General features: G+C 45.6%; 1 protein-coding gene and 1 long non-coding RNA gene across 4 annotated transcripts in view; one reads left to right on the forward strand and one right to left on the reverse strand.

Annotated features, from left to right (window-relative positions):
• PDLIM2 (PDZ and LIM domain 2) overlaps positions 1 to 21,743 on the forward strand; it is a 55,499-nt gene that overhangs the window by 16,459 nt on the left and 17,297 nt on the right. For all 3 annotated transcript variants that reach the window (XM_083713716.1, XM_083713718.1, XM_083713717.1), the window contains exons 2-5: positions 1,715 to 1,835; positions 7,264 to 7,415; positions 16,899 to 16,968; positions 20,556 to 20,749. In XM_083713716.1, coding sequence (XP_083569842.1) covers positions 1,743 to 1,835; positions 7,264 to 7,415; positions 16,899 to 16,968; positions 20,556 to 20,749 — 509 coding nt within the window. In that variant the 5' untranslated portion in view covers positions 1,715 to 1,742. The remainder of the gene's footprint in view (positions 1 to 1,714; positions 1,836 to 7,263; positions 7,416 to 16,898; positions 16,969 to 20,555; positions 20,750 to 21,743) is intronic.
• Positions 712 to 7,250, reverse strand: LOC310832272. Its single transcript, XR_014558230.1, has 3 exons — positions 5,484 to 7,250; positions 4,567 to 4,805; positions 712 to 1,295 (listed from the first exon to the last, which is right to left on the reverse strand). It is a non-coding gene; the product is annotated as an uncharacterized lncRNA (long non-coding RNA).

The raw sequence follows: 21,743 nt of genomic DNA on the forward strand, positions 1-21,743 counted from the left end.
CAGCCCCCATGAACAGAGTGGAGAACCTAGGGAACAACTGTTGATGGAATTTTATTATTCAAATGTAATTGACAGCAGCAGTGGGCTTGTCCCCCTACTCCTTCCAGTCTTCTCCTCCTCCAGTGAGAAGGCCCATTGCTTCCTTCATCTACCTGTATGACCACCAACAATATACAGGCGCCCTCCCACTTACTTGGGCCCCACATGCATAAATGAAAATTGTGTAAGTAGAGGAGCACCCTCTAAAAAGCTTCTAAACGCCCGTTTTTTCCTGCTCCCACTCTCCACACAACTTTTTCTTTAACTAGAGTTGAAGCTCTGGGGCCACCTGGAGGCTGGAGGATGTGTGGAAAGGTGTCTGCTGCTGCTGCTGCTGCTGCTTCTGCTGCTGCTTCTGCTGCTGCTGCCCTACCGCATGCATCGGCTGCTAGGCAGGGAGGCTGAGCAGCCTTGACAAAGCCCCACTGGACCTCGTGTCTCTTTGGCGCTTCCTCCATCCTCACTGATGTCCTCCTTGGGTTCTGGGGAGGGTTTCCTCACAAACCACAAGGACTCTCTAGCTCTCTCCTGCCATTTCCTCATATGATTTTATTTATTTATTTATTTATTTATTTATTTATTTATTTCCCAGTGCTGTCCATGCAAGTGGTCATGCACAAGTCAATCACGCATATGGGGGGGGGGTGCCTGTGCAGTTTAACTTGATAGTAGCCAAGCTGAAATTTCTCAAAAGGGAACTTACTTAGACTTCCCTCTCTCTCTAATATTTGTTATGTTTCTTTTGAGAAGGCTCTTTCTGCTAGTTGTTAGCATGGTCACCCTGCTTGCAAATTTAAGGCCGCTTTTGACACTCTCCACTGGCTAGTTTCACTCATGGCGGTTTTGCTGGCATGAGCTGGGAGCTTGCTGGATCCAGTCACTGCTGCATCACCTGCCATTAGCAGAACAACCTTTCGGTTTCCAGGAAGCTGCTGTGCCTGATATTGGTGGTTCCCCAGCCTTAAAAATAAAAGCCACATTGCACACATGAACCAGATGCCTTATGGTTCACTCCAGTAGCTGCCTAGCAAGAGCTGCAGAGCAGGGAGGAAGAAGGAACTCAGGGCTATTTCGTTGCCTCTGTGGAAGGAATAGCTGCCTTTGATCCACTCTCAGCTGTCAACTTGCAGCAGCCATTCCCCTGCTTCCACCCCAACTGGTCACTTACTGGTCGTTGTAACTGGTGCCTGTGGTTGCTTTCTTCATCCTCCCTCTGCATCTTTTTGCTTAGGTGTGATGTCTTTTAGACTGTAAGCCTGAGGACAGAAAATGTCTTACTTCTGGTCTTCATATGCTGCTCTGAGAGCCTCTTCAACTAAAGAGCAGAGTAAAAGATAAAAAAGCTTTACATAACCAACTAATGAATGAATGAATGGAGTTGTCCTGGCAATTGGGGAGGAAGAGGCAGAGCATCTGCTGAGCATGTGGAGCATCCCAGGTTCAGTCCCCAGCATCTCCGGGACGGGGGGAAGGAAGCCTTGCCTGAAAGAGCTGCTGCCACTTGCTGTGGACAACACTGCACTCGACTCGGCGGCACAAGGCAGCGTCCTTTGCTTCCGGGGCCAAGAGCACTTCCTCCTCTTCTCCCTCCTGGAACACTCAGCCATTCCTTCGTATTATCCACCAACATTCCCATCACCCTCTCTTCACAGAATTCTTATCCTTTGCTTTTCAGGCCCACAGGGTCTGCTGGTGGAACTGCCATGGCGGTGAATGTGAATCTCATGGGTCCCGCTCCATGGGGCTTCCGCATCACAGGGGGAAGGGACTTCAGGAAGCCCATCATAGTATCTAAGGTAGGTACCCTGTCTCCTGTTTCTTCCACTGGCTGCCCATATAGTGCAGCAGAGTTCCCCTTCTGGCCTGTGGGCCACATGATGGATGTTGCTGATGGGTAGGCAGTTCTGCGTGGAAAATGACCTGCTGCTTCTTATACTGCTGTCTTGTACTCTGGAAAGTCAGACAGCGAGAGAGCCACACACAGCAAGGAAACGTAAAGTGTGTGTAGCAATGAAACTTAACTCCCCCACCGCCCTCTGCTAACCAGGTAAGATTGTCTGCTGTTCCTTACTTGGCACCTTCAATCAAGAAGGGAAAAGGGGGGCCCTGCATAAAAAGGTTGCCGTGTGGAAAACCCCGGTCAGGGTTCCAGTCACTCCATTCCATTTTCCGTCTTCTCTAGTTTTCTGTTTCATTGCCCTCCCTCAGTTAGCCAGCATTTTCTACCTGCTGAGCCTGCTCAGTCCTTGTGTTTCATTTTCTTAAACAATCCACAAAACATAAGCATCCTCCCAGGTTTTATACATCTCCAGCCAAGGAACATGTACAAGGAACATTACATTAGGGAAAACTGTTTTGGAAAATAGGGTATACTAATAAAAATGGCATACAAAAATATGTTACAGATAGGTAGCCGTGTTGGTCTGCCATAGTCAAAACAAAACAAAATCCTTCCAGTAGCACCTTAAAGACCAACTAAATTAGTTCTTGGTATGAGCTTTCGTGTGCATGCACACTTCTTCAGATACACTGTACACTGCACACGAAAGCTCATACCAAGAACTGACTTAGTTGGTCTTTAAGGTGCTACTGGAAGGAATTTTTTTGTTTTGATACAAAAATATGTTTATTAGGATAAATTCACATTAATATGTTGATTAATTTTCATAGGGGTGTCTTTTTTTAACGTGCAGATTGCTGCAGAAATGTGGAGAGCTGAATTTAAGTTTTTGAAAATTAGAAATTGAGAGAAACCAAAATTAACAGGTTTGTCCATCCCTTTTGGTGCCCTGTCCCACTTATTTTTAAATCTTGTCTTTCTTGATTGATTTCCATTGCCAGTCCCCAGTTCCATCCCTAGGGACATTTAAAAACAGCTTCTGAGTGCGAGACAGGAAAGGACCCAACCAAACTCGGTTTTCACGGAGCTTGTCTCTCCCTCAGTCTTCCATTTCCAGCCTCTCTCTTCCTCTGCCCTCCCACCTGGTTTTCAGTTTTCCCCTTTCAATAGTTGTTCAGAATTCTGTGGGCCCTGAGTGTTTTCCCAAGTGCACAGCCTTGGCTGCAGAAGTATGAGCACTCAAAACATTTGAGGCAGAATTATAGAGATGGGATGCTAACTGGAATGGGCTGCTAAAGAGAGGAAGATGAGCAGGTGTGCTGTGGGTGACATGAAGACAATCACAAAACTCTGATGTGGACGAGACTTAATCTGTGGGCCACACAGTGCCACCAGGTGAGATGCACTTGACTATATTGTAGCTGGAAGCTTCAGCAGGTACTTGCACAAGGAGGCACAGTGTATTAACTCAAACAAAAAAGGTTTGAATCCGCGTGCCAGGGTGAGCTCCTGTTGCTCTGTCCCAGTTCCTGCCAACCTAGCAGTTCAAAAGCACACCAGCGCGAGTAGATAAATAGGTACCGCTGTGGCAGGAAGGTAAACAGCATTTCCATGCACTCAGGCTTCCATCACCGTATTCTGTTGCACTAGAAGCAGGCTAGTCATGCTGGCCACAGGACCCAGAAAGCTGTCTGTGGAGAAACGCTGGCTCCCTCAGCCTGAAAAGCAAGGTGAGCGCTGCACCCCATAGTCGCCTTTGACTGGGCTTAACTGTCCAGGGGTCCCTTACCTTTACCTTTACCATTGCCTCAAACTAAATAGGCTCTGTTTTGCTGAACAACTTGCTGGGTGCTCTGAGTGGAATTTCCTGTGGAAAAGTGGGAGTGAAGAGATTGGTTGGCCTGGCTGTCCCTGCATTGAATGTCTTTGGGGTTTTGCAGGACATCCTGGAATGCTGAGCATTTTTTTTTAATGTGCTGCTTGGGGCAGAAGCTCTAAAAGGAAGCTGCCCCTTTTTCTGGGCTGGGCACTGAGCCAAGGGTGACCCTTCAGTTTATAATGAGGAGAACAGATCCTGTTTACCATTTCTTCAAGGAACCAACTCCCTGGGAACAGACTGCAAGTCTCTGGTGTTGCTGCCCATGGAGACTGTAAGCAGAAGGGGCCTAATATACCTCTTCCCTCCTCCCCTCTCCAGGGCTGGGCAAGGGAATATCCCTGCTCCCCCCCCCCCCCCGTTGGCACAAAGGGAAGCCGAAGGTGTTGCTGCCCATGGAGACTGTAAGCAGAAGGGGCCTAATATACCTCTTCCTTCCTCCCCTCTCCAGGGCTGGGCAAGGGAATATCCCTGCTCCCCCCCCCCCCCCCGTTGGCACAAAGGGAAGCCGAAGGTGTTGCTGCCCATGCTGTTTGCCCCATTGCTGGGCAGATTGAAATCAGAGTGGAATCTCTTCCAAAGCATTGCTATGGAAGTGTAAATTTCTTAAAATAAAAAAATAAACATTGCCAGAATCTGTTAAAGGCACAGAAGCAGCAGCCTTGGTAATAAAAAAGAGAGCAAAAGGCGACATAAATCTGAATAAAATGTCACATGTTGATTTACATGTGAAGATGCAGATGTAGAAACAATTGCCATAATTGAACGTAAAAAATGCAAAGCCTTTCCTCATAGTGGGGGAAACTGTGACCAGGTGACCTGTGTGGCTGCTCCGCCTCCTGTCCAGGTGCTGACTCTTGGTGGGCAACTTCCAGACACTCCCCACTCCTTTGGGTTCTTTGTCTTTAACTTGGACTTGGACAGGGTGGCCTTTCTGGAGCTCCTTCACTTAGACGGCTGCCCTCTGTAAAGGCTGAAGCTGAATCTGAGAAGGTTGGGGGCCTGGTCAGTGTCTCTGTGGGCTGAGGACCCTATATGCTGCCTTGGGTTCTGTGGAAGAAATGTAGGCTATCATGAGATCTGCTGCAATGGTTGTGTGGGTTAATCATTGGGGGCAGTCGTCTGGGGCCAGGCCACCCACCCCAACACAGACTTTTCTGTTGGAGATGTTAGGGACTTGTTTATGTGATCTGGGCTGCCTGAGATAGTTTCAGAGGTTGTTATTATCCTAAATCAGCTTGCCTGCTTGCATTGCCAAGGAGGTTTTTGAGTGATTCAGCCTCACCCCTTGGGTGGTCATTGTGTGAGCAGGGAATTCTGTATTCCGCCCACCAGGTGTGCATAAAGAGAACCTCGCTTTTGCTTATAGCCTTTCACGATGATTTATCTGGGAGAACTTGAGCAAAGTGAGTCAAGGGCCACATGTTTTCATTAGCAAGTCTTTCCTCATCTCCTGTTCGCTGGTGCCTGTGGACTTTGCATTTGTAAATGAATTGGAGTCTGAAGTGAGTTAAGACTGACTTGTTCCAGAATTGCAGTCTGGTGTCTAGGGATCCATGTTAAGGAATAGAGCAGCCCAGTGTTAATTCTGGAGAGAGATCTCCTCCTGCTCCCTTGGTTACCAGGTGAACACCTTTGCCTTGGCAACAGCCTTATTCGTTCACTCAGTTATAAACAAAATATTAATTGCCAGCTTTCTGAGAGGAGAAAGTCATAAGGTGAGCAAACCTGTGGTCAGACATTTGACTGCTGATGGTGGCTAGAGAGTGGTCACTGTTTTACTGCAAAAACAAAACTAGAATAAGAGTCACAGATGTTGTAAGGGATAAGGGTGTTGTTGTTTTGGTCTCTTTACTAGCATTTCAACAGCATCACATGTCACAATAATGCATTGTTAACATCCAGATGTTTCCAGAATACAGGACAAAAGAAACATTCAGTATTTATGTAGCTGCCTTGAGCGCTATTTTGAAATGGAACAGTATGCTATAAATTATTGTAATAAACTGCAGTGTTTAAGGGAATCTTTAACAGAAACTATCACTGGAGTACAAAGATGGTTAAAATATTGCAAGATACTTACAGAATCATGGAACTGTAGAGTTGGGAGGAACCCCAAGGCCATCTAGTCCGACCTCCTGCAATGCAGGAATCACAGCTCAAGCATCCCTGACAGATGGCCACCCGACCTCCAAGGAAGGAGAGTCCACTACCTTCATGAGGTAGCCAGTTCCATTTTTGAACAGCTCTTACCATCAGAAAATTCTTCCTAATGTTTAGTTGGAATCTCCTTGTAATCTGAGTCACATTCAGATTATATCATGGTTTCCAATACGTCAATTGATAAAGAGCAACTCCGACATTGCTCAAAAATTTTGTGTGATCTCCTTCCTTCTTTTAATTATATACTTTCTTTAAGCCTCCCCATTTCTGCAATTTTTCAAAAGTTGCAAAACCAATCTGTAGCCCAGCATGAGAAAGACCATCAGCAGATGCTGTTTATTGGATATCCAATTCTTCATGGCTGTCAAACGCTTTTATATAAGGAGTGTGACACATCTTTGTTTTTAGAATTATCCATCACACTCCAATAATGTAAGTTTAAGATCGAAGGATTGTTGTAATTCAACAATCAACCTCATTGCATGAACAATTCTTTCCTTCCCCCTTCCCCTCCCCTGGTAGGCACACATTTCTGGACACGTGGATTTTGCTGTGCCATGTAATGGAGTGATTTAAAGTAGGGTGAAAGTGCTTTTAAAATAATAAGAAAGGCATTTTACAAAGTGACCAGCATTATGGAGAGAGCTCTCTGGATGAATTTAGAAATTGGCACTTCCCCGAAAAGCAGTGGGCCTTCTTAAAAAAATACTGGTTGTTTTGCCAGTTTTGTATTTTGCTCTTTGTGGTCTTCATGGCAGTAACTTGCTTAGTCCATAATAAGATGTTCTAGCATAAATGCACAGTGACTTAGTTTCTTTTTCCAAATTGTCAAATGCACATGGTGAAGCAGAGCCAAACATTTCAAAAGGCCATGTCACAATACGCTTATTAGCCTTTATGGTGCAACAGGAATCTTTTGATGTTTTTGCTACAGCAGATTTAACTCTGTTACTCTTCTGGAATGTTTTCAGTCGGGTTTAATTAACTTTTTTCTATTAAGCATAACACATTGCAAATCCACTTTTAATCTTTAAGATGGGCGGGTGCAGAGACTCTTAATAGGGGTTAATTTAGCCCATGTTATTAACTAATCCAGACAAATCCTTTGGGCAGACATTTGTTTGGATATGGGGACAGAGCCAGTGGAAGCAAACGGTCCAAACTCCATAGCACTTTGAGATTTTATTATATTAAGCAGTCTAACATGTTAAATAAATAAAGGAGCTGGTGGGATAGAATGTCTGCTACTCATCTGCCTTCGTCTTGATGCACAGTTGGGCATGGCTTGTTCCCAGGAGTCACATTTTAGCTTGATGTGTCTCTGCCTTTCTCGTTCTTTATGCAGGTGACTGAGCATAGCAAAGCAGCTCTAGGTGACCTTCGTCCTGGTGATGTCATAATCTCCATCAATGGAGAGAGCACTTCCGAGATGCTCAACGTGGAAGCACAGAATAAGATTAAGCAGAGCTCTGGGCAGCTGCAGCTGCAGGTGGACAGGTAAGGTTGCCGGTAGCAAGGGCCGAATTAACCACAAGCAATTGCGCCAGAGGTTCCTGGCCCCATAGTTTTGGGGAGCCAAATCAGAGCATCCATTCCTTCACTGTGCCTTTAATGATGTCATCAGTGAAAGTAAAATAAAGGAATACTGAAAGGCACAAAACTGGAATGAGCAATGTCAATAATCAAACATGAGAACATTATAGTGCTTTTTTCCTGGACGGACAGTTGCAGTCCTTCTCTCCATTTCCATTTGGGTTGTGGACAAATAGGGCTGCCATTCTGCAATCCTGCTGCTTTGGGAAGTTCTAGCAACTGCTCTCCTGTCTTGAGGGGGACAAGAACTGCTGTTTTAGGAGCTGGGGAGGATGCTTTTAGCTCTTAGTTTCAGCTGCAGTGGGTTGTCCTTTCTTTTCTGTGTCAGTTAACAAAAGGCAAGGATGGTGCTCTCTACCAACTGCTTGGTTCTCCCACAAATGCCATTTAATTTCATAAAATTCAGGATATTGATCCGTGGTTGCTGAGTAAAGGCCCATGGATGTTCCTGCATTGAAAGTGAGGGGCCTTATTTAAAAGGAAGGAGGAGGAATACATCCTGTCAAGAGTGACTGCAGAAAAAACTCTAGCTTCTGCTTACTGTAAACAGAAGGTGGAGTAGAGAGGGGAGTGTTGCTCTCTGGGTACCTTGCAGAAGATTGGAATTGGAACACCTAAAAAGTTTGCCACCTCCACTGCTGAATTTGACTGCTAAAACACTTGGGGGAACCAGTTGTGATTTTTGGGGTGTTACTGTGAGCTCAGTTCTGGTTTTGAAAACAGACTCTTGTGCTGGACATGTGCTCAGATGCACCCTCTTCCACCCTACAGTTTTGCATCTGGATCTGGTTGGCAGATTCATGAGATGCTAGTAAAATAAAATAAAAAGCAAATCAAAACCAAACAAACAAAACAACAACAATTTAGGCTATGCAAGGCTGACATCTGCCCACTCTTGAGATAAAGACGCGAAGGGACAAGTGGACCGGTTGCACCAGGAATAGGAATGGACTGTGTCTGTCCAAAGTGGGAACTGTGAGGCTACTGCCTGTGGCCTCCATTATGGGAAGCGCCCTAAGGTTCCTGGCCATTGGTTCACGTTCTGCTGTGGGTTAAAGGCTTGGGAGGTGGGCAGGGCCTCCTTGGATTAACTCCTGGAGCCTTCTGTTAATGTTGAAAAAGAGCAGTAAGAAGTAACCCAGTCCCAGTTCTCAGGCCAGTTAATGCAAACAAATTGGGGTGACAGATAGGGTGCTAGGACTTTTTACATTTTAAGAACACTCTTAAAGAAGTGTATATTAAAATCTATGAGCATTTAGGTCTTTGCTGTTCCACTCTGGGCCTGCATGTCATACGTGGGGAGTGCAGGGGTCAGACACTCTGAAATGGTCACCCAGCCATCTCCTTGGCTGTACCCTGGAAGGTGCAGGGAAAAGCAGCTAAAATCCCTGATCTTTTGTGTACATAGGGCATGAGGTCTGTTCTGAATACAGCTTGTGGGTTATAAGGACAGAGCCAGGGGCTGGCTAGAGTTGACTGACTATTGGTTTCCCTTGTGCAGTGTTCAGGAGCTGTATTTTTGGCTCTGAGAGCATGCTAGTGGTTTGCAAAGCAGCACAAAGCTAAGCTGGGGCGGATTAGCTGGGAAGAGAAGCAGCTTGGGCAGTTGTTTTCCTGCTGCCCAGGTCTGACTGGTTCTAGAGCCTGGGGCTGTTCTTGGGGGGAAGGGGCAGTGCTTGTCTGTATATTCTGTGCCAAAGGGAATTTGGGAGGTGTAGCTTGGTAAGCCCTGCAGATGAGGGGTGTCCTGTGTGAGGGGATCAAAACCAACTTCTTGGTGCTGCTCTGGTTCTGCTTTATTTATACCCGTGTGTCTACTCTACATGCACAGATTCTGTGGCCAAGGAAGATCAAATTCTACCATAAGAATTATGACAGAAACCTAATCTGCACAATGTATGTTTATTGCAGTGTATTGTTATTTTATTGTTATGTTTTTGTAGAATTAAGATGGATTTTGGTAAAGCACAGGCCTGGCAGATGCCAAGGCAAGAGAAAAGGCTTTTGAGGAGGGGAGTGAGGCAGCTGAGGCATGAGAACAGAAAGTTGGCTTAGAGGGGGGAGGAGGAATAAAAAAAGCCTTACTCTTAGGTAGCTGAAATATTTGCCTGACATTTGCTCTGCTTTTGAACCTCAAGTTTCAAAGTACTTTCAAAGTACTAGAAAGCCTGCCAAGAACGGTTCCCAGTGTAGTGTGTGTGTGTGTGTGTGTGATCATTTCTTCCCAATGGGTGGTGGGAGAAATCCTAAAAAACTAACTTGCTTTTGTATGAGTACATTTTAAACAACCCCATTGACTAGCACCAATGGTGGGCTCAAAAAATAACAGCCCAGCAGTCAAGTCTTACTTTTCCTGCTGCGCCTGGCATCCAGCTATCAAAGCTGGCAAATTAAAACTCCTTGGTGCAGAGAGAGGGAGCAACAGAGCGCAGAGGACTTTTGGGGCGATGGGCGAGAGGTTGTCTCACCGCCAGGGTGGGGCAGGCCCTTCTGGGATTCTGTTGTTGGACAAAGCATGCTACAGAGCACAGGACAGATGTGTGTGGAAAACCTCAGCCCACTGGCACTCTCCTTGCTAATCCTGAATGTCCCTTTTCAAACTCTTAATGGTGGCAATTGATACTTGTTTTGGAAGAATGTTTGCAAAAACAAAAAAAAAGCTCTGTGTATGCACACAGATTCTCCTCCTTTCAAAGGGCCTGTGAAAGTGAAGTAAGCCAGAATAACTCTGCTTCGAGGCGAGTTGAAGATGCACCTCCCGCTGGGTCCGGTGCTGGAGTTTTCCTGTGCCCTGTTGCATAAGCCCAGCTGGGTCTGTAATAATCCCACATGAGCCTGAATGTGACTGCAAAGCTAGTGAGCTGTGAAGTAGCCTTTGGGGCACTGCACATGTGGGCAAGGCTGGCAATATTGCCCAGGGCGGGGAAACGGGTAGCAATCTCCTACTCTGCGATGAGTCAGACTCTGTGACAGACGAAACTTGGCCTTGTCTTGGGGGTGGGGAGAGGGATGGAGGGGAAGAAGCAGACTGTTGCATTGTGTAAAGCCATTTGACAACAGGCCGCTGTCCAGGGTGTGGTCTTCTACTGGCATGACTCAGATATTCTCTTTCCCCACCCAGTGCTGGCCGATACTGGAGTTTGGCCTGCAGCCTCAGGTGCAGCACAGCTGAGTTCAGATCATGAGGGAGTCCTGGAGTGCGTGTGGTTGGGGGCAGTGGCTGCGGAGCGGGGTACAGCCCTAGCTCAGGTTCCTCAAGTTCCTTTCTGGGGCCCGATCTGCGCTATCCACTTAAAGCGGTATTGCACCACTTTACACAATTGTGGCTTCTGCCAAAGAATCATGGGAACTGTAGTTTGTTATGGGTTGTAAGAGTTGCTAGGAGACCCCTCCCGCCCCCCAGCTACAATTTGCAGAATGGTTTAACAATCAATCTCCTTCGCAGGGAACTCAGGAAATTGTACCTCCATGAAGGAATAGGGGTCTCCTCCTAACAGCTCTCAGCATCCTTTACACGGCTTAAAGCAGTGTAATTGTGCTTTCATTATGCCGTGCAGGTGGTGCCTGGCAGCTGGGGTTCAACCTGAACTGTCCCACTCAACACCCGCAGTGTGAGCCTTGACAGGGCCTTGTCACGCCTCTCCTAGCTTGCAGGCTCTGGCTTGTAGGCTCACAGTGCTGTGGCATGTGCACATGAGTGTTCTGCAGACCAGCTGGGCAGGGTACAGCAACATGCCTTTCTGCACCACTTGGCCAGGAGACTCCGCCTCTCTGCTGGGTCCTCTTTCCTTGTTTCTTCTGCTTTTGACATGCAACGGATGCTAGATGAGAGTTGGAAAGTCTTAATGTATCTTGGCACCACCCCAAAACCGACAAACCAAACTGAAGGAGCTTCAGGAGGCAGCATTCCTCTCATTCCGGGGCCTTCGGCTCATCTTTTTCTCTTCCTCCTCCACCCTCTCTGCCCCCCCCCCCCGCAGTTGTCCTGGGGCGCTTGGAGCTCTTTGAGTTGGCTCAGTGCTGGGTGCCTTTTTGTCTCTCTTTCTCTGAAGTAGCAAACATTGAGGTCCATGTCAGAAACCTCAGTTGGAAGTGGCAGTGCAGAATATTGTACTAAAAGCTCAGATTTTTCTCCCTGAGTTTCTGACTGTTCTTTGGAGTTTCTGACTGTTCTTTGGAGACCCCTTCAGCCATAGCCAGGTGAGGACTTGGGCTTGTGTGTCACTCCTTGCTAGGGATGTAAGAAAGCTTTGGTTTCCATTCCAGCCTTGCGTTCATCTCATACAGCACCGTTTCCTTTCTGTTCCAGATGGGCTTCTTACTGTCCACTGTGGTGTTATATATAAATCAAGTTATCATTACACAATTCCACACCATTCATTTCAATGCAAAATAAATACAGTGCAAATTTTTGGGTGGCATGAATTTTGTATCATTATGTATCATTTGTGGACTGGAAATAATAACAGCTAAAACAGATCATGTTTGCTAAATAGATTTCCGTTGTGGAATGAGATGAATGTTAATATAAACAATTTCCATTCACACTTCCACCTAAATTCTCCAACATTCCTACTTCCTGCTGCCATTGTTCCTTGACCACGTGGGGGCAATTCCCATTCGCAACCCTCTGTCTCCACTCTGTTCCAGAGATTTTCCTGTGTGCCCTGGAGGTTTCTCCCTGGTGTAGGAATTCCCTCTATCCCTCTCCCTCTTCCTGTAAGTGTGTGCAGCAGCATCTCCACACGGTGGACACCCATTTTCCTGCACAGGAGGAGCTATACATAGTATTTTATTTAAAGGGGGGGCCATAGCTCTGTGGTAGAGCATTTGCTTTGCATGCAGAAAATCCCAGCTTCCTTCCCTGGCCTCTCCAGGGGGGGCTGGGAAGGTCCCCCGCCTGGAACCCCAGAGAGCCATTCCCAGTGGCTGGGAACAAGACTGAGCTGGCTGGACCAGCTTGCTTGGGGGGAGGCAGTTTCCACCTATAATGCTTCAGACAAATGTCCAAAGTGCATCCTGCACGTTATCCTGGGAGTTACAGTACAGCACTGTTTTGCCCAAATGGGGAGTTTTGGCTGAGGGAACAGTGACTTACTTGCCTAAGGCCACCTAAAGAATTTGTGACTGAGGTAAAGTTTAAAGCGGGGATTTCCTCTCTTGCACTTTTTACCAATAATATTCAAAACTTGTTCTTCAGATAACACTCAGGAGAGATACTTGGGGTTTTTTTAAGGCTTAGGTTCTGAGAAGTCGCCACTTGATCTTGCCTGATTCTTGGTGGAAAGCCATTTATGGTCATGCAGATTTTCAGGCCCATCTACATCAGCCCTCCCCGTCTTCCTTTCTGCCCTTCTGGAAGCTTCTCAACTTGATTTTCAGACTCTCCACATGAAACTCTCTGGCTGAAGTTACCTCAGTCTGGCCTTGGTCCCACCCAGATCTGGCTGGCTTGGAGCTGGGCCTCTTCTCGGCTGAGCCCACAACAGGCCCCTCTGCCTCCTTCTGTGGGGCCAGGGCTCCCGCAAAAGGTCCCGTCCGCCGGGCTACAGTCTGCCATAGGAATGCAGAAATGCATTGCATAAATCGGTGAATAGAACTTCTTAAAAAATTACGGGGGGGGGGGTGGAGCCTCACATTTATGAAGTATTCCCTCCCCAACTCTTTTAAGCCCATAAGCATATTTGGAAATGTAGGAAACTGCTGTGCTCACTACAAAATATGAATTTCACATAAGAGAACTGGCAATACTCAGACTCCCCCCACCCCTCAAAAAAGCTAGGCAAATCACTCCTGTACTTTATGCTACAGACAAAAAGTAGCATAACAAGGCTCTCCAAACAAGCAACCCCCCACAACTGAACAACCACAAAAACAACCCCCCCTCAATTTAAAAAATAGAAATTGAGAAGAGCAGACGCCTTGACAGGCCCCCGGCACCCCTGTCTGAGGGGAGAACCCTAGTTTAGTGGCAGGTCCTGGGTTCCATCCCTGGCACACTCTGGAGACCTCCTGCCATTCATTGTAGACAAATTGATATAGATGGACCCAAGGTATAATGCAGATTTGAAAAATAATTCCTTCTTCGTGTACCTTTTCCTTTTCCTTTCTTTTTTTTTTTGAGGAGTTTTGTCCTTGACTGACCCTCACTTAAAAGTCTAGGAGCTGGGAATTATTTTGCATCCCCTTCTTGCAAACATAGATTTAGGTTGCCATGCTAATGGTACCCTGCCAGTTAGTTATTCCACATAAAGATGGGCTCTGCAGATAAGCACACACTCACGTAATTACATGACAATAAGGACTTGCTATCAGCCTTCATGCTAGGAATGGCCAGTTGGTAGCTTTCAGGCTTAATCTGCCTCCCAGTTGAGGCAATTATATGTCTCCTTGGAGGCCGTACGAAATTTTAATCTGAGTACAGGGTAAAGTAGATGTGGGCAGGCTTGCAGGATCTCCTTTGTTTTGTAACTCTGACTCTGAGGTTCTCCATCCAAGGTAAAGGTAAAGGTACCCCTGCCCGTACGGGCCAGTCATGTCCGACTCTAGGGTTGTGTGCTCATCTCATTCTAGAGGCCGGGAGCCAGCGCTGTCCACAGACACTTCCGGGTCACGTGGCCAGCGTGACGAAGCTGCTCTGGCGAACCGGCACCAGCGCAGCACACGGAAACGCCGTTTACCTTCCCGCTAGTAAGCGGTACCTATTTATTTACTTGCACTTAAGGGTGCTTTCGAACTGCTAGGTGGGCAGGAGCTGGGACCGAAAGACGGGAGCTCACCCCGCCGCGGGGATTCGAACTGCCGACCATGCGATCGGCAAGTCCTAGGCGCTGAGGTTTTACCCACAGCACCACCCGCGTCTCCATCCAAAGCCTGGTCCAAATGGCAGCTCAGGAGTGGAGCCAATTGTCTAATGCACCCCATGAGCTGTATTCTAGGATGACCTAAAAATTGAAGTATGAATTACATCTGGGTTAGTACAGTTCAGCCTTTGTGCTGTTGATGCTGTTAATAACTGGGTCTCAGAAACACAGCCCACCACATATAGTCCAGTGATCCCCCACAAACCCTCCAAGTGTCCTGATTTTCCAGGGATAGTCCCAGAATTACTGAAGCCATCTTGCTTTCTAATTTGATCCCAAAATGTTCCACTTTTCCTTTTTCCTCCCCTTCATGTATTGGAGAACAATTAAAAGTGGTCAGACCCCCCCTCCTGTCCTTTTGGAAAACAGGAACTTTTGTCATGATTAAATGGAGTTCTGTTTATACTGAAAATAAAATATTTACACCAAATTAAAGAAACAGTGATGCCGGCATATACCCGTAGAACCTCCTATAATATTGAAGGAAAATGTAACCAATCCACATTAAATTCTTTAACTGCAATGCTTCAGCAGCCAGCCATTTTTTAGGAAATGCATTGAGTGTTTATTCCTTTATTGTAAACTGAGCCTTACACCGTCTACTCAGAAGTAAGGCCCACTGTCTTCAATGGAGCTTGCTCCCAGGTATCTGGGTAAAGACTGTGCAGCCTTACATTGCAATCCTAAACATTTCTACTCAGAACAAAGTCCCCAATGAGTACAGTTACTCTCTGGTATGTTCCTGATCATTCTCACAGTTTCCATTCTTACTATTGCTATTACTATATCACACCTTTTCCTGCCTTTTTCAAGGTGGCTTACAGTTAAAATTTTATTTCATTCCATTTATCTGTTTACAACAATTCTGTGAGGCAGGTTCCTTGGAGAGGTTGTCATCAGCTCAAGGTGACAGATGTCAATGTGTATATGACGTTTAGGTGTGCGGGAGATCAAGTACGGAGAAGCTTCCTGGTGGAGAATTGAGTGTCCCTTTTTTCATTGGAGGGTGTGCTACCAGTAGATGCAGGCTGAGCAAGTTAAAGGTTCCTGGCATCTCCAGGTCGGGCTGCAAAAGACTCTTCTCTGAATCGATGGAGAGTGGACAGTAGTGAACTAGATGGACCATTGGTCTGGTGTGATATACCTGTATGACTGCTTACTATAACTCCTGCCCACCACTGGTGCAAAGCATGCCAACAGTTTGACTGTTGAGAAAATAAAAGCTATTTGCTAATTATGAGAAACTGAGAGATTCTATGCTTTAATAATACATCTCACTCTCTTCATTTTAAAGATGATGCATGTGAGATATCTATCTGCATATTCATACACCTCATTGCTGGCTGGTGCCAACCTTATGGAGTCCTTGCAAGTAATTGTGGTTTTCTTTTTCGTGGCAATAAATGCCTCTGGGCTTGGACTGCTATCTGGAAAAGATTTCCCCCACCCACTTCCCAAAGAATACAGACTATCCTTGAAGCATGCTTTCCATAAATATGTGGTCCTGTGGACTGTGCCATATCCCGCCTATTTGTCATCCCCTTTGCTCTCTGCGTTCTGTCCTCATCCCCATCTCACTGTACTGCCTACCCTCCCCTGCCTGATTTAATTCCCTTTAATGAATTCCAGATTCCAGCTACATCAAAGCCCCAGATGCATTCCTCTTGAGAGAATATAAAGGCAGCTGCTTCTCTCTGACCACCCCACCAATTTCAGAGTCTGGGATTGGGGGCAGGGGAGGTATCCAACCGTGCCCCTTGTTTTGCGGCTGGAGCCAGCACCTCCTCCGATGGAGGTTAGTTGGGGGTAGTACAAGGCTGCTTTGATCCCTATATGGGAGGGCAGCTCTCTGTTTATCCCGGTGGGAGGGCAGCAGTATCAGGGTAGCTCTCATACTTGCCATCTGTGCCTCATTTGAAAGCCATATAGTGAACACCCTTTGTGGGAGAAGCAATCTCTCTCTCTCTGTGTGTGTGTGTGTGTGTGTGTGTTCATGGGAGGGGGTGCAAAGTAAGGCTACTCAAGGTACAAATGGGGATGTGGTACACACACTGGACCAGAAATCTTAACACTTTTTGAAATCAGCACATACCAAAATAAAACTACCCCCTGGTTCCTCAGATTGGAGAAGAAATTATTTTACACAATAAAAATTATACTGCTCCTGTAATCATAATAGCTAGGAACACAATTTTTAGATGTCATTTTATAAAAAGATATTATACTATGTGTTAAATTCCCATTTGTAATTTGAGTTCATTTTATAGATTAATATGTTAACCACTTAGAATGCTTTGCAGTAAGAATATCAATTTCTACAAGCTTAGGGTTAGAGATGGCATCTCATTCTTCAATGACCTTTGAACCCTGCGGGTGCACTTTCTTCTGGATTCACTGCAAGACTGGAGGGGTCGCCTGCTTATAAGGCCTTGCGGGTGGTTGCTTTGAGTAGCACAGACGTCAAGGAAACTGCTAGTCCACTGACTATTTTGTTCCCTATCAATCTTCTTCGTCTCTTTTCCAGGTCTCAACCATTTTCTCCCAGTCAGACAAATGGTGAGAGTTCAGCAGAGTTGTTGTCCATACGGTTTCAGGTGAGTACCCCTCTGCTTCTGACACCAAGTATACGGTGGGGCATCCTGAACCATGCATTTTATGTATGTATTTTTTGTCAGTAATTTACACCCCATATTTCTGTCAAAGTGACTAACAAAGATTTGAAAACATCAATAAATACAATTAAAAATATTAAAACAAGACAGAATATTAAAAAATACATCTGATAAAACTTTAGAAAATAGTACCTAGGGAATAAACCAGTGGGTTTTACTTTTACATAGAACTGTGCTGCATAACAATTCATTAAGAGAGCTAATGATTTAACGGGAATAAAATGGTTTTACTTGCCTTCCACAGAGCAAGAAAAGCTGAGGCAAAGTGGATCTCCCTCAGGGGGGCCTTTTTCTTTTCCTTTTCACATACAGAAAGGCAGCTGGGCACTGTTCCCTTGACCCATCAATCCATATCTAACCTAAGTGTGGCCCTCTGCTACCTCTTACCTGGCCCTCAGAACTCTTCACAGGCCACACCTCCTGCCTGGGTTACACCTCTCACTGAACCTGTTCCATAACTGCCTCCAGTTTTTTGGCCTAGCGGGAATCTGTCCTTGGGCTCTTGAACTGGCCCCTTGCTTCCCTGGTGGAGAGCTGCAGGTGTGGAAACTTGTTCGCTGGGCCACAGCTGGACTGTGTGCAAAGATACGAGTCTCCTCCGCTGCCCCAGCTACCGCTATCATGTTCCCCAACTAGGAATTCAGCCTTTGGTCTAAAAAAGAAGTCCCCACCCCACTGCATTGATATTGCCCCTCTTCTGCCATACTATAGAGATCAGGGCTGTGATATTCCCTTTTCCTAAAAGTAAGCATTACAAATAGGCACAAAGTGAAAACCACTGGACAACACAAACATTGATGGGTGTTATGTATTCCAACATTCCTTATACCTGGCTCATTTAACTCAAATCTTGGGATAATGTTTTTCTTTATTTGCCTGTGTATAATTATGTAAGTTTTCCTCCTTCATCCGTATCAAGAATCTTCCTTCGCCATCCTACAATTGACAGAACAGTGTCAGTTTTCCAGTGTCTCACTCAACCAATTTTAGCTGCAGTGATTACCACATTTTTCACTCTATAAGGCGCACCAGACCATAAGGCACACCTAGTTTTTGGAGGAGGAAAACAAGAAAAAAATATATTCTGAATCCCAGAAGCCAGAACAGCAAGAGGGATCGCTGCGCAGCGAAAGCAGCGATCCCTCTTGCTGTTCTGGCTTCTGGGATAGCTGTGCAGCCTGCATTCGCTCCATAAGACGCACACACATTTCCCCTTACTTTTTAGGAGGGAAAAAGTGAGTCTTATAGAGCAAAAAATACGGTATTTGCCAAACTGGTTGTTTTCCTATTGGCAGCAAGCCATCAAGCACTTTCAATCCAAACATTTAAAGGATCTGTTAAAAAAATACCCCAATTCAACCATTTCACAGATAGCTTTCCAGTACTGCTTTGCTTTCAGATAATTCCAACACAAATTGGAAAAAGCAGCCTGATATCTCCAGTATTTATATAATAAAATTCTATGCTATATCCTGTTAAGTTTGGTCAGAATGAAGGTGTAACTAGACATGCCTTTCCCAATGTACTGACTGGGGCTGATGGCAGTTGGAGGGTGCCGGTTTGGGGAAGACACCTGTAGCAGATCCATGATTCAGATCTCTTAAACACACAAAGACGCATGTGCACATAGAAAGAGGCCAACGTGAGACACGTACTCCAAAAAACACATACTGTGGTTTGAGTTGTGATCACGTATCTCTGCCAGGATATGAATATAGGTGATACATGGAAATATATCATTACATCTCAGTTTGTTGAGAATGTCAGCTCTTCAACAAACTTTCAGGTGCTTATGGGTCATTCACGGATACAGGCCTCTGCTTGCCTTTGTTGCTGAATTTCTGTTTCCATGAAAGCCGAGGCTTAAGAGGTTTATGTTGAGGGCTTCTGCCCCTGGGCATCCATCTCTCTCCACCTACATTTTTGACATACAATCTTTTTCTCAGGTCCTTTGTAGTTTTCACTCTGATTGGCAGAGGCAGCCTGTGAAAGGCCCTTCTCTGACAGTAGTCTTCTCCTGCACTACTTCAGCTGCTGCCATGGGATGAAAGTTTATCAAAAATAAGACCAAGACTCTTGCAGCATATTACACTGTTGCTGAGATGTCTACTCTGGCTGCCTATTTGTTACTTGAGTGTAGCTGCACCCATTTTCCAAAACTTTCTGCCAGTTAATGCTGGGTGTATACCTTTCATCTATTATTATTAATTATTATTATTATTATTATTATTATTATTATTATTATTAACAACATTATTTTTATACCACATAGTGCCAAATAGACATTAAGTGACACTCACTTAAAACCTTTTGGCACCAACTAAAATCTATTTTGTTTATGTATGCCAATGCAGACATGGAATTTTATTACATACATTGATTTTTTAAGTGTTTATTTTAGCTATGTGCTTATAAATTTTATATGTATTTTCCAAAGTTTGCTTTTAAAGTCTGGTTTTATTATTGCTTTCTTTTTTCTAACTGTTTCTTGTAAACCACTTAGAGATTTTTGTTAAGCATTATATAAATCTTGTTTTAAAACAACTTGACAACCTGAGGAAACGGCCATGGAATCCTATATGGGAATGGCAGGCTCCCTGAGTGGTGCCGAGTCACTGAGCCCTAGCCGTTCCCCTGAGAACGAAGCAGTTCCATGGGCAGGCTCTGACAGGTGATTGCTGCTCTGCCAGCATTGTCCTGCCTCAGTAATCACGTTGATGGTCCTTCCCACAGAACTGATCCCTTTCAAACTTTCCTAACCCTGCATGGGAACAAAACTGGGCTGAGCCAAGACTCGTGTTATTATTAAAGCAGGTAGAGGAAAACTTCCTTGTGCATTAACTTTTGAGATACCATCAAAGAGTAGTTCATGTTGATTATTATGGGCTATAGGTGGTGTCACTTGGATTTTCTTTACCTACAGAAGGTCCCAGGTTCAACACCAGCATCTCCAGGCAGGGTTGGGAATGTCCCTTGCCTAAAACTCTGGAGAGGTGTTGCATTTAGTGTAGACAATTATGAGCTAGATGGACCAATGATCTGACTTGGTCTGATGATCAGAGCTAGATGGACCAGTAATAAAGCAGATTTATGTGTCTCTATGCAGCCTATCAGGGACACAGGTGGCGCTGTGGGTTAAACCACAGAGCCTAGGACTTGCCGATCAGAAGGTCGGCGATTCAAATCCCTGCGACAGGGTGAGCTCCCGTTGCTCGGTCCCTGCTCCTGCCCACCCAGCAGTTTGAAAGCACGTCAAAGTGCAAGTAGATAAATAGGTACCGCTCCGGCGGGAAGGTAAACGGTGTTTCCGTGTGCTGCTCTGGTTCGCCAGAAGCGGCTTCGTCATGCTGGCCACATGACCTGGAAGCTGTACGCCAGCTCCCTCGGCCAATAAAGCGAGATGAGCACCGCAACCCCAGAGTCGGCCACGAGTCGGTCAGGGGTCCCTTTACCTTTACCTACGCAGCCTATCTGTCTTGACGTGGTTTTTTTATGGACTTCTCCTGTAGGATGTTGTAAGAACCAGAGACGATGGTCAGAACTCAGTGAGATCTTCCTACTCCAGCCCAGCCTCCCTCAGTCCACGGCCCAGCAGTCCTTACTCTCCTTCATCTCCTGGATACCGAGCTGGTAGCCCATACAGTCCCCAGAGGCCTGACCTACCCAGTGAGGACAGAGGGGAATCCGTGGTGAACAGCCGCAGGTATATAATAATCCTGATCCGTGTGACTCTGCCCCCTGTTTCCTGTAAGCAGCCACATGCCTCCATGCTCTGTTTGTGGGTTTCTTCCTGGCAAGAGTCCTCCCCACAAAACATTGGAATTTGAGGTCTACTGCATCACTCCAATGGAATCTCCATGGCCAGTCATAGCAGCTGCAACCCCCTTTGGTTTAAAACACAGCTAGATCACTCTCTTTCTCTGTTTGAATTGAAGGGGGTGTTTGGGAAAATGCATCAAAACACAGTATTTCATAAGAAGCAGCAGGATAGATACGGGAAAGGTATGGATTGTGACTAATGTCATCTGTACACCACTTCCCGAACCAGCAGTGGAAGCACACTGGGTGAAGAGTAAACATGGATATGTACACAGCCTAAATCATTGCATCCCAGTGAATTCCATAAGTTACTGACTTATTTTGTCTGACCTGAATTGACTTCCAATCAAACTCATTGGCTGATCCCAATTCTAGTACATACTGTGTGGGAGAGTCTAATCTTTGGACTCAGCTACATTAGTTTTTTTTTAAAAAAGTGTTTTATATACATTATAACACTGTGGCACCAGATGGCACTGTGGAGATTTCCCACTTTGAGATTTACAACGTGTTTTCCTAAAACACTTTTTTGATGTGTCTAGATCAGGCATAGACAAACTCGGTCCTCCAGATGTTTTGGAACTACAACTCCCATGATCCCTAGCTAACAGGACCAGTGGTCAGGGATGATGGGAGTTGTAGTCCCAAAACATCTGGAGGGCCAGGTTTGCTTATGCCTGGTCTTGATCCAGCCCCTCTCTTTTTCTCATTCGGGTATCATTTTATTAGCAACTCTCAGGTCCCCTTTTGGACATCTTTAAATTAAAAGGACCCAAATGCTTCATCCTTTCTTATTGGAAAGATATGCTTTCCTCTTGCTCAATCTGGTTGCCCCTTTCTTTATCTACTTCCAGTTTTGTAATATTCTTTTTGAGATG

This window comes from Podarcis gaigeae, assembly GCF_964106915.1.
Source record: "Podarcis gaigeae genome assembly, chromosome: 15".
NCBI classification, from domain to species: Eukaryota; Metazoa; Chordata; class Lepidosauria; order Squamata; family Lacertidae; genus Podarcis; species Podarcis gaigeae.